The sequence below is a fragment of the Zeus faber genome (genome assembly GCF_960531495.2).
Source record: "Zeus faber genome assembly, chromosome: 4".
Taxonomy (NCBI): Eukaryota; Metazoa; Chordata; class Actinopteri; order Zeiformes; family Zeidae; genus Zeus; species Zeus faber.
The window spans coordinates 33928748-33946533 of NC_137191.1; the positions used below are offsets into that span (position 1 = coordinate 33928748).

Sequence of the window (17786 nt, forward strand, 5' to 3'; positions counted from 1 at the left end):
ATGTGAGTGTGTGTGTGTGTGTGTGTGTGTGTGTGTGTGTGGACGTGTGCGTGTGTATGAACGTGTGTGTGTGTGAGAACGTGTGCGTGTGTGTGGGTGTGAACGTGTGGGTACTTTTAAAGTATGTATACAGTACTAGTACATGTTCCTATGTCCTCCATTTTGAATCTGTTTGCTTCGTTGTGAGTGCACGTGAAGCCTTTCGAGTCTTGCCTGGAATTCCAAATGTTCAGTTACGGTGCTACTTGCTCCGATGAGTTCCCCTGTGTTTAGGTTGTTTAGTTGACGTGTACTATCACTACTATACTACTACTACTACTACACTACTACTACTACTACTGCTACACTACTACTACTACACTAGTACTACTACAACACTGCTTCTACTACTACTACACTACTACTACTACTACTTCTACTACTTCCACTACTACACTACTACTTCTACACTACTGCTTCTACACACTACACTGTTCAATACCTCGGGCACAGAGACACAGAAGACAGGGTTGTAAACACACCAGTTTATTGTAGAGAGGGGGCTTGACAGAACAAGCCCGGAGCAGATGGACACAGGTCATGACAGGGCTCCTCCCTCCTCAGTGAGTGTGGGGCTGGAGGTTTTACCTGTTGCTGCTGCAGCTGCTGCTGCTGCTGATCAGAGAACACAAACCACCAGCAAACACCTCATGGTCCAAAATGTTCTGTTTCGGCTCGTATACTGGCACCGGGTCTCAGATCAACGTTCCACATGACGTTCTCCCTCCCTCCCTCTCTCTCTCTCTCTCTCTCTCCCTCCCTCCCTCCCTCCCTCCACCAGGCCAAGGAGCCCAAGGCGGTGATCAAGGTGGACTCCATCAACGCCAGCTTCCAGCCGGAGAAGATGGGGAACCCCAACGGTCTGCAGATCACCTACCTGAAGGACTACAGCACGCGCAACATCTTCCTGTACCACGACAGCAGCAAGGTCCCTGCCTGCCTGTCTGTCTGTCTGTCTCCCTCTCTGCCTGTCCGCCTGTCTGTCTGTACCAGTTCTGGAGCCAGTGCCCTGCTCAACAGCAATGGGAGTGTTTACCGAACGTGCACGGCTTTGTTCTTTTTTTATTGTTTATAGATATTTTTTCTCTCTCTCTCTCTGTTCAACAGGAGATAGTAGACTGGTTTAATTCAATCCGGGCGATTCAGCTTCACTATTTAAAAGTGGCCTTCCCCGGTGCTACGAACCTAGAAGTTAGTGTTTTGCACACACACACAGACACGCACACACACACACACACACACACACACACACACACACACACACACACACATACACACACACACATTTGGGTTTCCCATATATTATATTACTTATTATATTGAATATTGATTATATTTTACAATATTTTGGTCTTTCCATTTTGTCGTGCAGCTCATGCCAAAACTAACCAGGAACTTTCTAAAGGAAGGATACATGGAGAAGACTGGACCCAGGGTACGTGAACACACACACACACACACACACACACACACACACACTGAAAAACACACACACAGAAACAGACAAACAGTGAGAAAGAAACACACACTGAAACACACACACACTGAAAAACACACACACAGAAACAGACAAACAGTGAAAAATGCACTGAAACACATACACGGTGTACTAAACACACACACTGAGACACAGTGAAAAAATGAAATGAAATGAAAAAAATGAAAAAAAAAAAAAGCAGAAACACACACACACACTGAAACACACACTCCACACTGAAACACACACTCCACACTGAAACAACACACTCCACACTGAAACACTCACCCAGTGAGAAAGAAACACACACAAACGCACGCGCACACACACACACACACACACACACTGAAACACACACAAAAAATACGCACAATACAGCACACAGTGAAAAACACAGACATGCAGAAAGATGCACACACACACACACACACACACACACACACACTCACTGTCAACAGTCTCCTGGTCACAGAAACTTCCTTTTCAAATTCAAATCTGCCACTTGAGATTCAAGCAGCCTCCTTACACACACACACACACACACACACACACACACACACACCCAGACGGTGTGGTGTAATCTCCGTCTGACAGCCCAGAAATGAAAGGAGTCGACCTTCTGCGTGCGGCTGATAGGCTAAACAGGCGTCATCACTCAAGACTCACGTTGGAGACGCCGTCGTCCCCGAAATGAGAGGAGAAGCGGAGGTGACGGGCGCTTGTACGCGCCGACGCCGCGGCGTGCATATCAAAACATCACAACACCCGTCTACACCCACGCCGCTTCCGGCGCTCGCCGGTTTCTCTCTTATCTGGAGACGAGCTCAGGACACTTCCCAAGTCTGTGGAGATGCTCCGTGTGTTGCCGCGGCAACGCTTTGAAAGCGACTCCTTTCCCAGTGTGTGTGTGTGTGTGTGTGTGTGTGCGTGTGTGTGTGTGTGCGTGTGTGTGTGTTTTGGATGGGGCGGGATACCGTTGATTTATTGAAATCGTTATATTCATTGAATAGATTTGAGTTAGTAGAATAAAGAATTCATCTCGATAACTATGTTTTGTGTGCTGCACCCAAACTTAACTGTTGACTTCATTTTCCTTTTCAACATTTTCAAAACTGTGCAACCCAAACGCCCCGTTGCCCCCTCTATCACTCTCTCTCTCTCTCTCTCTATCGTTCTCTCTCTGTCGCTGTCTGTCCTTCTATCATTCAATCTCTCTCTCTCTCTCTCTCTCTCCGTAGCGAACGGAAGGTTTCAAGAAGCGCTGGTTCACACTCGACCACCGACGGCTCATGTACTTCAAAGATCCCCTGGTAAGACACAACCACAAACACACGTGTGTGGACGTGCTTGCAAATACAATCAATCACTCAACCAATCAATCAATCAATCAATCAATCAATCAATCAACCAACCAATCAATCAATCAACCAACCAATCAATCAAACAAACAATCAATCAAACAAACAATCAATCAAACAATCAATCAATCAACCAACCAATCAATCAATCAGTCAACCATTATTTTGTCATTTACAACAGTCTGGAGTTACAACAGAAATGTAATTACAATTAATTGCAAAAAACATGCCTTTAAAACAGAACAAATAGGAAAAATAAATAAATTACAATTGAAAAAAATATATCTGTATGTATATATGTATATAAACATAGTATATATATATATATATATATATATATATATATATATATATATATATATATATATATAAACTGTATGTAAAAACAACAAAGAGCTTTACAGATAAACACGTAGGAACACGGCGCTGCGGTGACTGGTGGGGACGTCGTTGAACTCGGTGGACGATCAACTCATTGATGTTGATGCAATAGTTGAAGTGGAAGCTGCAAGAGTTGGGGGAGGAGGAAAATGGACAAATGCAGCTTTAATCTCGCCCCTGGAGAATGGAGTTAAAAAGAGAGGGAGAGAGAAGAGGAACGAAGGGGATTAAAAGAAGAGGAGGTGTGACGTTGTGGTGCGATGGGAATACGGGAGGAAGCGGAAGCGGCGATGATAACATCCACGTATCCCCCCCGTCCCCCCGTCCGTCTTCAAAGATGCGAGACGGCGAATCGGCATCGGAGGGCTCAGTCACTTTCCGATTTTCGGTTCCCATATCAGACGTCGATGGCAGTTTTTGAAGAGGAGGCCTTAAAATAAATGACGTCTTAAAACCCTTGCCCCACTGAGAGCGGCGCTCTGGGACCCGACGAAATGGCCGCCGCCGTGGTTCAGCGGCTCTCGAACTTTTCTGGCTCATCAACCCTGTTTTTAGGGCCCACAAGTCTCCCTGACGGTAGAAAGTGTGAAAAATGATCTTAATTGTTATTCTTCTTAATTTCCCCTTCATTATTATTTTGGAACCATAGTTCCAATTCAGATTTAGGCCGATAAGCTACAGACTGAGGGTGAATAATAATAGGATAGACAGACAGGTGGACAGATGGACAAACAGACAGGCAGACAGACAGACAGACAGACAGACAGACAGACAGATAGATCACAGCAGCTTACATAAAAATGGCAATAATAATGATAATAAAGCAGTGGAATAACAATTTAAAAAAGAAAATGCCAATAGATGAAAAAATGTGAAAATATCCAAAAACAAATAAGGATAACTGTACACAATAAACTATGGCAATATACAATAAATCGAATGATAAACAATGAATATAATCTAAAACATAAAAAATTTAATTTCCCAAAAAATATATTGTCAAAATTGGGTCACACGCAATTGTTAATGAATTAAACCAGTGAACGGAAGGATGAACCTCAGTGCTCATGTGCAATACTGTTAATGACAATATATATTTCAATCAAATATCAGATCAGTCTTAGTAATGTCTCTAAGTGACCCCACGTGGGGTACCGACCCCAAGGTGGAGGACCCCTAACCCTAGTTGTTCCACTGTGTATTGAGCCAGTGATGCCCTCCCTGCAGGACGCCTTTGCGAAGGGCGAGGTGTTCTTGGGGAACAAGGACCACGGCTACAGCGCCGTGGCCGGCCTGCCCGCCGGCACGTACTGCAATGGTGCCTGGCAACACGGCATCACCATAGCAACGCCCGATCGCTGCTTCCTGTTCACCTGCGAGACGGAGGCCGATCAACAGGACTGGCTGCAGCACTTCAACAGTGTCATAGGCGCCAACATGTCGCCCCAGGAGTATACCAGTAAGAGCACAGATTCTTTGGTGTTTCCAGAAATGTGTTTGTGTCAATGTATGTTGGTATAATGACTAAAGAGCAACATTCTTTAAAACATTGATTATTGCTTAAGTATAATTGGTATTAGTATTAGTATAAATATGTTTTTAGTTTTTTTATGCAGTATTTTTATTTTCATTGTTTCTACCCTATGATTGAATTAATATTTCTGTTATTAATCATCAAGAACAGCCGACCGTAACTCGCTCTCTTATACGTCTATGACCGCCACCAATCCCTCTCTTCAGAGGATGACCTCACCATGCTTTGATCTGCTAAACAGCTGTTCATCTTCGCTTCTCCAAGAGTGGGATAATCACCACGAGTGGCACACAGAAGCAACTCACGACATGCATTTGACAAGACACATTTAAATCAATTGGAACAATTACATCACATACTGTAACAACTATGGCAGTAAAGGAGAAGGAAAGAGAAATGTGGAGGATGTGTTTGGCAGATGCTGGCGGTGTGTGTATGATGTTTCCACCCCTGAGTGCGTGGGTTCGGTCCCAATTAGTTCTTGTGTATGAGGTTAGAAACATAGTGCCCCCTGAGCAGCAGGCTTCACAACATCCCACCAGCCCCACAGGCGCACACCCCGTGGCCGCAAGAACATTCTGAGCCCAAAGCACCGCAGTTGCAGAAGAACCTTATCGTTTGAGGGGAATACGCGTACACGTTATTCATCCCGTCCATCCCGTCTAATGATGCAGCATCTGCTATAAAATTATCAGTAACTCTACCTGTGACCGTCACATATGCATAAAGGTCTCTATTTTGTATTGTGGTAAATTAATATGTGTTTATATCGTGACGCAATTCTTAAAATTCTAAATGAATCATGATGAGAAGCCTTGACCAAAAATTACATATTGTTGGAGTAATTTGATGCAACGTTCAAAAAGACCATGTGACCCACTTTTAAAAGCTCTATTGTTTTCTATTCTCTTTTTATTATATTGATAATCTCTTGGATTATCAGAATAAAAAAAACCTTCAATGTCACTCGCTCGGCCCCAGGCTCCCTCTCTCCGTAGCAATATCCCCTTAAATTTCATATTTTTTATAAAAGGGGCACTTCCGTCATCTCACTGGGCGTCTCACTAGGGTGTCATGGGTTGTGGAGGTGTTGAAGCCCCCCAGCTCCGCTGTAGTCCTACAATTTACAAATGAACGGAATATAAGTAGAAGAGAGATGATGATAAATGATGTCCTCTTTTGCCTTTTCTTTCTTTCTTTCTTTCTTCTTTCTTTCTTTCTTTCCTCAGTTTCACTACTCATTACCGTTCTTTACTCAAACATTTTTAGGGGATATTTTCTTTACATTCAAACTCCCCAGCATTTCAAAGCAGAGATTAAATCAGTGAGAAATGTGTCTTCACAGTGAAATATGTGTTCACGGAGTTGAACAAGTGCATTCACCTTTGATCTTTCTTCCCATTCCACACCAAGGACTTCATGAAATATTTACTTTTTTTTTTTTTCACATTTCTTGATGAAAGATTTTTCGAGTGAGATCAAAAGGTTTAACTGCAGTGGAATGCGGAATGGAAGATGCGCGATCCTCGGTCGCTGTGCTCACTGTGACTTCCACCACTGATTGTATTGTTTTTGTTTCCTGTTCCCTCGCTCCAGTGGAGGCGCTCTTCAAGCACAGACACTGACGGACGGACGGATGAGGGCTGACGCCGGCTCCCAGAATTGTAACTAAAGGAGGGTTATTTTATTTTTCCCCACAACGCCAGATGAAACCCGGCAACGAGGTGCTCCGAACGAATGCATTTCAAAGACGACGCGACGCGCGTGTTTTTATATTTGTTTCAGAGCCGCGCTAAGTACGTCCGAGAGGGAGCACGGATTCCCTCTGATACGATCAATGTTATCACGCTCCATGAAAGTTGGATAAACTCTTATTATGGAAATAAAACTAATCTAATGTGGCTTTTAAAGATGGGTTTTGAGATAATCTAACATACGTTCCAGATGCTTTCTTCATTTTAATTTTTTTGTTGATCTCTGAAATCATTATATCCACATGTATTTCCCAGTGGTTTTCAACAGAGTTTCCCTTGACAAGGACTCTGTTGAGCCACTTGATTATGATATTAGAATAATACAATTTTACCATTAGAAATGAGTGTAGACTATTAAAACACTTCCTACAGCACAAAAATACGTGGTTATTGATCCTTTGTCAACCGTTGCCGCCGTCAAACTTCAAATATCTGACCATCCATGTCTTTAGACACACTACCATCACCGTAAGTGTTCATGTGAATTTGTCATGTGTTATAAAGGTACTTTATTGATCCCCAATGGGAAACGTGTACGTCTTATATCTTGTGTCTTGTATGCGTCATTTCATTTTGTGGTTCCTATAAATAAGCGAGACCCTTGAACGCCGCCGCCCTCGCATCGGGGACGTCTCTGTGACCGTGGAGACAATGGAAAAGCGAGAGCTGGTCCAGCAGCGCCACCTAGTGCTGTGAACGCCGGTGTGCCACACAGTCCCCAGACGTGTCTTGGTAATGGAACAGCCAGTATAGAGCCAAATGTGTCATACTTTTGTATAACACCGTCAAACCCACAGCAGATCGCTAAAACAAGAGACACACTCTATGTTATTCATGTTTCCAAAGGTGTCTTCTACCGTACGCGGCGCTATGGTCCATTGACAATCCTGCATAACATTCCAACATTCTGAGTGACATGGGCCGTGGCATGCGGGGGGAGGTCTAGTTCCTTTATGAATCAGGAGAACGCCGACGGCAACGGGCCGTTATGTGCATGTGCCGATCTCACTTTGGGTGCGGAGGCCGCGGAGCGCCCGGGACACCTCCGTGGCCCCCGACTTTGGCGTGCCGCCCCCTGCCGCTGCGGCACGGGGCCTCCGTCCTCCCGATGCCGGGCCCCCCTCCCGATGCCGTCCTCCCGATGTCACCGGCTCTGGTTCGGGGAGGTGGGCGGTGAAACCAGGATCACAACCCGGTCATCGTTGTACGTTCTCTAACGATGCCTCGCCGCCTCATGAATTCAATCATGTCGAAGAAGAACCGTTTCTCATTGAGCTGGGGAGACCCCGTGGGGAGCCCCAGACCCCGTGTTGAAGACGGCCGGCGTGACACACACGCTTCGGCGTCACAGTCGCGGTAAGAGTCGCTGATTTGGCTTCTCAAACTCCTGCCTTTGACTGGACGCCAATACGGCTGTGCTATTACCACACGTGTGTAGGGACGCGGTCGACAAACTTTTAAGGTGTGTGATGGAGGGAATGATTTTGCGCGTGCATTGTACGTATACTACGTGTATTGGTTGTGTTGATGCACAAGTATAGTGTGTGTGCTTGGCACACAAAGCCATGGAGTCCCACCTGCTGGGACTGGTAGGTGCGAAAGAATGGAGGACGGCGAGAGGGAGGGAGGGAGGGAGGGAGGGAGGGAGAGGGGGAGAGAGAGAGAGAGAGAGAGAGAGAGAGAGAGAGAGAGAGAGAGAGAGAGAGCGAGAGCGCCAGGGGCCAACAACAAACAGAAGCGGTTATTCAATGGACAACGCTGAGCAGCCTTGAGCGCCCGACGCCGGAGACCCACCCGTCCCGAGGGCGAGTCGCCGGTCGGAGGAGAACTCCCGGGACGCTCTCACGGAGGAATGCGGGGAGCAAGAGGTCGACCGACGGAACGTCGACCCTCTGGCACCCTCCGCCGCCGTCTCCCCGAGGCCAAAAGGCAGGATGGAAGTGGGGCCGGGACCGGAGGCGGTGCCAGGGTGAGCCGCCCCCACCCTCGCTGCGCGCCTCAGGATTCTCCAGAAACACTGCCGAGGCCGGACACCTCGCCCCGGCTCCCTCTCTGCGCCGCGGAACCGTGGATTCAAAAGAGAACGGAGGACTCGTGGGGTCAGTTTTTATATTATATGATAGAGTACGGGGTGGACAAACCCAATCCCGTTCTTAATTTGATCAGTCGTTGAAAGTCCGTATTTTTGATCGTTTTGACCGTCTGTTTTTTGTTGAAGCCTCGCGGCCGATGTCTGATGTACGACCTTTGACCCACAATGAACTGCACCCCTACATGTAATTCCACGGTCTCCCTTGGTGGAGGAGGAGCTATGGCCTTAGTGGGCCCGTGGGTCAAGGCCCTCATGAGCGCCATGCTCACGACCATGTGCGTCCTGGGCGTGGCGGGCAACCTGTACGTGTTGGCCATCACGCGCTCGGCCGCGCTGCTCCGCGCCAGCTCCATGTACGTGTACATCGTCAACCTGGCGCTGGCCGACCTGCTGTACCTTGCCACCGTCCCCTTTGTGGTGTGCACCTACTTCGCTGAGGACTGGCTGTTCGGCGTGGCCGGCTGCCGCGTCCTGCTGAGCCTCGACCTCCTCACCACGCATGCCAGCGTCTTCAACCTGGTCGCCATGAGCCTGGATCGCTACCGCGCCGTGGCCAGGCCCTTCAGCGCCCACAAGTCCTCTGCCGGCTGCCGCAAGGTGATGGCAGGCGCCATGTGGGTGGTGGCGTTTGCCCTCACTCTGCCCATGATGGTGATGATCCGGCAGAAGGACCGGAAGCCCAACAAGGTGGGCAAGGTGGACAGGGTCTGCTTTCCTACGTGGACCCTCGACGCCTACAAGGCCTACCTCACCGTCCTGTTCTTCACCAGCGTCCTGGTCCCCGGCCTGGTGATTGGGGGCCTGTACGTGGGGCTGGTCTGGCACTACCGGGCGAGGTGGGCCAAACCTGGGTGGGGCAGCAGCTCGGCCCAGAGGAGGGGCCCCAAGCAGAAAGTGGTGTCCATGAGCTTCGTCATCGTTCTGGCCTACTGGGCTTGTTTCTTGCCTTTCTGGGTGTGGCAGCTGGCCCCCACGTCCCTCAAGGCACTGACTTACCCCAACCATGAATACGTGAATTACTTTGTCACCAGTCTGACCTACGGCAACAGCTGCATCAATCCTTTACTTTACACTCTGCTGACCCGCAACTATAAAGACTACTTGGCCTGGAAGGCTCAGTCCAGTGTCCAGCAGGGGCTATCGTGCATTAACTGCTAGCATGCCCCCTTTGGAGAGACCACGCCCCCCTTTGGAGAGGCCGCACCCCCCCCCCCCCTCTGAGAAGTCTACCCATAGGAACCTGCTTCTCGGGAGTCGCACGATACCCGGAAGTACAATCTGGCTTTTGCAAATTCTCGTGTTTGAATTCTTGCGTCTTGATTATCGATTTTTGAAACTTGCAAAGCATTCAGTGGTTTAATTTTTCATGTTTTACATGTCTTTTTGGTTAAACCCTTTGTTCGATTTTTATTGATTATTCTTTATGATCTGCCTGTTTAACAGACCTGTCGGTCAGATACAAAAACACATGCTTTTGGTAAAGTAGTGCAGTGCCAGTTCGTGAAAGACAGGTAAGGACGCACCCCGTCGGCTTGTTTGTTCAAATTTTATTAATACTACACGTGTGGCGTGTCCGCACCAAACATGGCCGTTCATAGTCGGCTAATTGCTTTCGCGGGAGGCCCTGCCCCCCGCTCACTCGCTGCCCGCTGTTTATTCAAAGTTTATTGATATGAAACGGGCCGCGGGTCCAAATTGCACCAAATTGGACACCGCGCGTCCTGGGGTCCCGGGCAACGCGGCCGCCATTTGTGGAGTAGGTTGGATGAACGGTTGTCGAGATGATTAAAGGACAAACGTCGAGATTCCTTCCCTTTTAGTTAGACAGTTCAGATAGGTGTCAGGACCGCGTAGCTGTTCGTCATTTCCTGTGCGCTTCATTGCCCAACAATTTAAAGTACTGGTACGGAGGTCAGGTGATCACCTCAATGAGCGCGGTTCGATTTTTACTGAAGGTGAAGACCAAGAATCCTCAAGACAGAAGATTCTTGGCTCCCCAGCTGTTTCTAAATGGAATTTCCTTGGATCTCCATTGATTCAAATACGCCTCATTATCACTTCATATTTGAAATGTCCTGTACATGGTGTCAAACATATGGGATTAAAACTAACCCGGTGCCGCTTGAACTCTTGTTTTCACTGCCATGCTTGTTCCATCACATACGGTTTTTGAGAATTTCATTTAATAGAAAAGTATATATATATATATATTTTTTTTTTTAACTTTTCAACGTTTTGTTTAACTTGTGACTATAAAAGTCTGGGTATTTGAACACCTACAGATCTGGTAGAATATATACAGTAAAGCAATACTTCCTCTCATGTAATATATTTTATCACACTGGGATGTGTCTTTCTCCCACGCACACACACACACACACGCGTGTGCACACACACGCACACACACACACACACGCACGTTGCACAGAGGCCGTTGTCCGGCGGCTCCAGGGAATGTGTGCCCGTGGTGGGACATTCCTCCGCCCCAGCTTGTGCCTCTTTTGAGTCCTCCTGTAAATTGGTGGTGTGGGAACGGGGCCTCATCTCTCATCACCGCCATGAAGCCAGCGGCGGCGAAAAGGGTAATAATATCCCAAAATAAAGTAAATAAGTATAAATACCCTTCTCTAGTGAAGCTAAACATATTCCATTCTTCACTTCTATTTTAGTATTTGGATATCAGATGTACTTGAGCATAAAGCAAGATAAGATCAGATGAGGAGACATTTACATTGAGTCGTTTTTGGCTATTTGTGTATATTTGACCATTTTTATTTTGTATTTTTTTTGTCTTTTAATGCAAATTAACTGTACGCCAATCCTCACCACCTTCAAATTCCCTGTAAATTAAAGTGTACTTCCGATTCGAATATTCCACCACCCCTTTGGTCCACGCCACCCCACCACCTCTATGATCAATAACAGTATAAGTGTATATAAAAAAAATAAGACATACTTTACTCTATGTCTGCGTATGAACAGAAGTCAAAAGGGAGTAGCCAATATGGGCAGGCGGTGCTATTCTAGAGTAGGGACAGTATTTGCCTATACGTATATAGTAAATTGTGCATAGTAATAATATATAATGAGAATAGTAGTAGCAAGGTGTGTGTTAGTATACTGTGTATAATATAACATATGTTATAAATATGAATTTCCCCAATAAAGTATTATCTTAATATAACCTATAATAAACTACATAACTAAATACAATTGTCAAAATTCTCACAGGCTGTCAGAGACTGTGTGTGTGTGTGTGTGTGTGTGTGCGTGCATGCGCGTGCATGCCTGTGTGTGTGCGTGTGTGCGTGAGAGATAGAAAAGCCTGGTATTCTTTGGGTAGTTTAGTATATTTGGCTGTTTTAATGTTTTGCCTGATTTGAAAAAAAAATCCTCATTCTATTTTATCATTTTCATTTTGTTAATTGTCTGCAGGGAAACGCAGCCAACCCTCACTCTGACAAATGTCTGTGTGAATATGACATGATATTGGCTGGAATATGAATGTGTGCTGGGCAGAATCATTGTAATTGTGATTCAGAGAAAATTACATAATAATATTGTATAAGATGCCTACAACTACAGTAACACTACTTATAATAATAATAATAATAATAATAATAATAATAATAATAATGGTGGAGAGACATTAAATTATATATTTTTTTTTTGGCTGTTTTTTAATTCACAGATTTCAGGGTGTCTTCAGCAGACCAGGTAACACAGGGGACGTTTTGGTACTCCGCCCCCTGGAGGCTTCATCCCTCCACTGCAGTGAAGCAGCAGGCTGTACCACGGTGTCACGGGGGTCATGGGGGTCACTACTTGATCTTGATGCCGATGATCTTGACGTCGCCGCAAACCTCGAAGTGCTGGTACTTGACCTCCCCGAGGCGATTTGGGAAGTGCATCATGTGGCCGTCCGGGAGCTTGATGTAGAACTGCTCCATGTTGAAGTTGATGTGGAACTGGTGGAGCGACGGCACAGGGAGCGGGGAAGAAAGGGAGAGTGAAATCGAATTGTGAATCGAACTAAACAAAGGGTCGGGAAGACTCGCTCGCTTGCTCTCTCTCTCTCTCTCTCTCTCTCTCTCTCTCTCGCTCGCCCTCACCTTGCACTCCTCCCCCCTGCAGAAGGGGAAGTCGCCCTCCCGCTGCTCGTCCCCCCAGCAGCCTCCAGACTGCGAGTTGCACACGATGGTGTTGACGTCGCCGCCGTGCTCGAAGCGCGGGTTGAAGTGCAGCGCGATGTTCTCTGAGTCGTGGCCGATGTTGATGGAAAAGCTACGGAGAGAGGGAGGGAGAGGGAGGGGGGGAGGGGGGGAGAGGGAGGGAGGACACGGGGGTCAGCTCAGGGGTATGCTTTTTGAGCTTTTGAACTGAAATAGAGTGGGCGTGGCTTACTTGCAACAATCATCCTTGGGTTTCAGCCGGATCTTGAACTCCTGCCCCTCCTTGAAGGTCATGTTTACGACTTTCTGTCACGGGAAAATACACAAAATATACAACAGTTAGAATTACTACGAGAAACATTATTTTATGTCTTATAACACAAATTCCACATAAAGCTTGTAAATGTTCCGCGCAATTAATTAATTAATGGACGACAGGTAGTTTCAAGAGCAGGAGACTCGGAACATGTCTCACAGTAGGAACGCTGCGTGGACGGGCGTCTACGGAGTGTACACTGTATAGGGTACACAGTACGCTGGGAAAACTGTGGCGGCCACAGAGCGCCGTGTCAGCAGCGTTTATCGTGGAGCGCCGGAGCACTGGGGGCTGTAAAACCCCCCCGAGCGGGAAGGTGGCGTGCGTGTGTGTGTGTGTGTGTGGAGACCATATGCTGCCATATCTGTGGGTAATATAACTATATAACAGGAAGTAGCAAAGGGACAAACTCATCTAAACTAAGTAATCATTTTTAATTGATCCCCTATGTTCCCATACTAATAAATTGTCCTATGCATAGTATCGCATTGTGTATATACTGTATATTTTTATATATTTGGCTACTTATGGTGTATTTTCTAGGCTATTTCAGTAAATTTGGCCATTTTTAATTTTATTTTATGGTTATATTGTGTATTCACCTTTTTCTTTATGAGCCTTTTTACGCAAATTGTCTGTAGAGAAACCGATCCTCAGCGTCCCTCCAGAGGACCTTGGACCCCGTGGAACCTCACCACACCCTCGGCCCCGGATCCTCGTGGAGTTTTATCTCCTTTGTCTCTCTCTGGCTCTGGATCGATGTCGGTGTGTCATTAACAAGGGGAACACTGCTCCATTCATTTGGATTTGGGGAAGTTGGAGCGGACTTTAGAGGGAAGGGCGCAGAGCTACCTTCCCGTATTTCTGATCCTTGAGTCTCTTTCAATGAAGGTTCATCGCAGCCATGATGTTGACGTGACAACCCCAAAGTACAAGCTAGAAATATATTTCTACTGTATATTTATATCATTTATAAATATTTAAATACAATAAATTTTTTATTTAAATATGAATACATTAATATAAATAAATACATTCAAATATAAATAAAAAAATATGAAATATGTTAATCATTTTTTTATTCATAAAAAAATAAAATAATACACAAATGCAACAAAAATCATCCAAAAAGAATCAGAATCAGAATCAGAATGACTTCATTCTCCAGGTGCATTACCATGTGCAAGGAATTTGTCGTGGTGAGGCTTGGTGACTTTCTACAGATCATGAGCACCTTTTTTTTTTGTTTGTAGTTGCCGGGACCCCCCGGCCGAGTCACCGCAACCTGAAGGACGTTTGATGATACATCGTTCTGTGTTCCAAATGTTTGAAGTAAAGTATGAATGCACTCACCATCTTGCTGTCTTCAGTGGGAGAGCGCCGTGTGGAGACGAACCCCGGACCGCGAGGGCTCTTATATGAGGGGGGAAGTGTTGTAAAAGAACAAGCAGGAGCCAATCAGGGCCGTGGAAGTGTCCTCGTCCCCAGCAGCGTGTCCACTCCTCATGAGAGCTTCTGCCATTTGGGAAGGGGTTGCCGGAACGGTGCGGGTCTACCCGCGGTCCGAGGATCCCCAGGGGTCCGGTACGTGGCGGCGGCACATGTCCGGGAGTTAGGCCGACTGGGACTCCAAACTGGGGCATTGTGAAAGACCCTGTCAGGGCAATTTGATCTCTCTCTCTCTCTCTCTCTCTCTCTCTACAAATACCAAATAAGTTAAATCTCAAGCCAGGCGGAAAGGAGGGAGTCACATGAGGATCTGCCTTCCGTTGTTCATGAAGACACACCCTTCAGTGTCGAGCCGCTTTGCCCGCGTCGCAGATGAGACTCGCGATTCTGTCTTTTTGTACATTTCACGGTGTCACTTTGTTGAAGAGAACAAGTTGAATGACATCATTTTACATGGTGTCGAGCCGATGGGACGTGGAAATTGAAGGCGAGAGTGCTGTACGTTATGACCTGATTTTAGGTGATTTCAGGCTTGCCTTGCGCGCTATAACCGCCTATAACTAAAATGGTTTTTTTTCGCGCGAGTCAGAATTCTTATGGGCCCGGCACGATATTGTTTTCGCTCGGTTCTTCGATCCACTGGAGGAGCCTGGCGCTCAGAAAGCTTAAAAACCACAGACGCGAAACCTGGATAATTGGCCAGATGGTGGCGCTTTAACGACCACTTCTACATGCTGTCTCATAACTCCTGAACCGCTGGTCGTAGAAACAAGATTCTTGCATCCATGGATTCCTCAGATCATGCCGCATTACGCAGCGCACCCCCATTTGTGTCATGGTGGATTTTTTCGGCATTTACAAATTTGTCTAAAATGATTTTTTTTCTAATTACTCCTACAAATAGGGTCCAATGTTCCTCAAACCTGGACTACAGCATGTCCGGATTCCCCCGAATACAATTTATCCAATGGAAATTTGCTATGACTCATAATTTGGCCATAATACATTTTCAAAGTTCACCAAAATGTCTGGGCGGGGCCTATTTGACATTATCTGACATAACTCATCAAGTTCAAGTTCGACAGATTATTTGTCACATTGTTCCATCAACATCCAATTTGGTAGATATGTGCAGAATATGACTCTGAGGCACTGGGGAAAATCTGGTGTACTTTGGTCAATATGTGGTGCAGTGGCAATCATTTAACTTACAATGGCAATATCGCATTCGTTGCCCATCTGCGTGATGATTTTTCCGCCATTTTGAATTTAGTCCAAAACGTTTTTTTCGTAACTCCTCCTACAAATTTGGTCCAAATAAATAAAATGGTCGTTGTCAGCCAATCAAATTGCATCATGAATTTAATGTGACGGTCACATGCACAAATGTACCTACAATTACTCTCTCAAATGTGGGAGGAATCGTCCATTAGGGGGCGTTCCGGTGCCATCTTCTTTGCCATCTGGCTGTGACTTCCACACTGCTTTACAGTACGTAGAAAAAAAAGAATGTTCCTGTGCCTGAATTCCTTAAATGGCAATTTTGCCTTAATTTTGTCTTCACTTGATCCCATTGTTGCCATTGGTGCAATTGCTGCGACTGACCTGGACCCTGTGCATTGCTGCCTGCAGCTATCGTTTATATTCATTTTATTTATGATTATAATAATAATAATTTTAAAAAATATTAAAAATAATAATACATTTGGCTGCAGGCAGCTATACACAGGGTCCGGTTTATTTTTTTTATGTGTTACATTTTTGTGGTTTTTGTGAAATGCATCAAAATATATTGAATTTGAGGCATGACAAGGCAGGTTTATTTGTATTGCACATTTCAACAACAAGGCAATTCAAAGTGCTTTACATAAAACATAAAAAGCATAAAGACAAAGTGCAAAGGAACACATTATAAAAGGCCATAGAATGCATAAAAGTTATAGTGCCGTGCAAGAAATTAATCAAAGAAACTACTACGACTGTACTCTTTGTTAACAATTATTTCACCTATTCCCCAAATAGAGTTTTACCCTGTCAAGGCGATATCCTAGTCCCAGACAACCGGTCTGGAAATCGCTCAGTTATCTGATATCGCTGTTTCAGAACTGCCAAGGCCGTTATAATACAGTGCACACAGAGCCACTCGTATTCACATTTCAACGACAAGGCAATTCAAAGTGCTTTCAATAAAACATCAGAAGCATCAAGACAACATGCAAAAGAAACACATTGTAAAAGGAAAGAACACATTGCAACGTTAAGAAACAGGATACATAGAATGCATAAAATCAAGTAAAAGTGACAGTGCAGTGCAATAAATCAATATTTGGTTTAGTAAAAGGCAGCGACAAACAGAAAAGTCTTACACCTTGATTTAAAAGGGGTGAGAGTTGCAGCAGAGCTGCAGTTTTCTGGGACTTTTTTCCAGATAAGTGGTAAGATATGCGGCGCAAGTTTCAAACATCATGTAGTTACGTTCATGTAATTCCACGAATCAAACTGTCATGACATTACGTATGAAGCATTCCCATTTCAACCGGACTTCAACTATTGAGTTCAATATCCAATGTGACGTAACTTGTGTCATATGAGAAAGGTTAGTTCTAAATAACAGTTCTAAATAGCTGAGCTAACAGTCCTAATGTTGTTTGTAAGTTGTAAAGTGGAGTAATTTGGACAAGACAAGTCAGATAATTGTTTTATGAAACAGTTGTCCAAAACAGTAGGATTATATAATCAAACAAATATCACAATATTTATAAAGATTACACGACAAATAATCACTGTATATTATTAAAATGGCAATCTTAATTAAAAAAAAAAAAGAAAATGGAAAACTTGTATGAAATTGTCAGAGTAAGCAGTGTTTATAAACATTATATGTAGTTGATTAATTAAAAAAAACAATGTTTGGGAAGTGAATTTTTCTAACGACAGATTGATATTTGGATTACATTTTCAACAAGTTACTTTTCCATGAAATACAAAAAACATTGTGGTATTTCTGTGAGTAATCACCATTTCATGGCTTCTGTTCGACGCCTCGCTGGATCTTGAACACATCACTCAGTCGCACATTTCAGTGGATTCGACTTGACTTGGTCACAAGTTTTTGTGGATACGTATTTTTCATTAATCCGGCAAAGCAATTGAGACCAAAGAGATAATACATCAATCAAACAGATCCAGACATCTACCAGGTAAGAAAGTACAT

General features: G+C 45.0%; 3 protein-coding genes across 3 annotated transcripts in view; 2 read left to right on the top strand and 1 right to left on the bottom strand.

Annotated features, from left to right (window-relative positions):
- Positions 1 to 7058, top strand: part of LOC307228706 (arf-GAP with dual PH domain-containing protein 1) — a 20660-nt gene extending 13602 nt beyond the window's left edge. The window contains exons 7-12 of the mRNA XM_079998468.1: positions 821 to 967; positions 1147 to 1230; positions 1412 to 1474; positions 2755 to 2826; positions 4483 to 4714; positions 6386 to 7058. Of these exons, the coding sequence (XP_079854594.1) occupies positions 821 to 967; positions 1147 to 1230; positions 1412 to 1474; positions 2755 to 2826; positions 4483 to 4714; positions 6386 to 6414 (627 nt within the window). The 3' untranslated portion in view covers positions 6415 to 7058. The remainder of the gene's footprint in view (positions 1 to 820; positions 968 to 1146; positions 1231 to 1411; positions 1475 to 2754; positions 2827 to 4482; positions 4715 to 6385) is intronic.
- A 1796-nt stretch (positions 7059 to 8854) lies between these two features.
- uts2r4 (urotensin-2 receptor 4) lies at positions 8855 to 11354 on the top strand (the record flags this gene model as incomplete). The annotated part of the gene is given in 4 exon segments (XM_079999558.1): positions 8855 to 9759; positions 9761 to 9777; positions 11125 to 11217; positions 11305 to 11354. Coding segments are annotated over 4 exon segments (1065 nt in total).
- A 1102-nt stretch (positions 11355 to 12456) lies between these two features.
- Positions 12457 to 13101, bottom strand: lgals2b (lectin, galactoside-binding, soluble, 2b; the record flags this gene model as incomplete). The annotated part of the gene is made up of 3 exons (XM_079998706.1): positions 12457 to 12603; positions 12748 to 12919; positions 13040 to 13101. The coding sequence occupies 3 exons, from the start codon at positions 13099 to 13101 to the stop codon at positions 12457 to 12459; spliced, it is 381 nt and encodes a 126-aa protein (XP_079854832.1).
- Positions 13102 to 17786: the final 4685 nt, after the last annotated feature.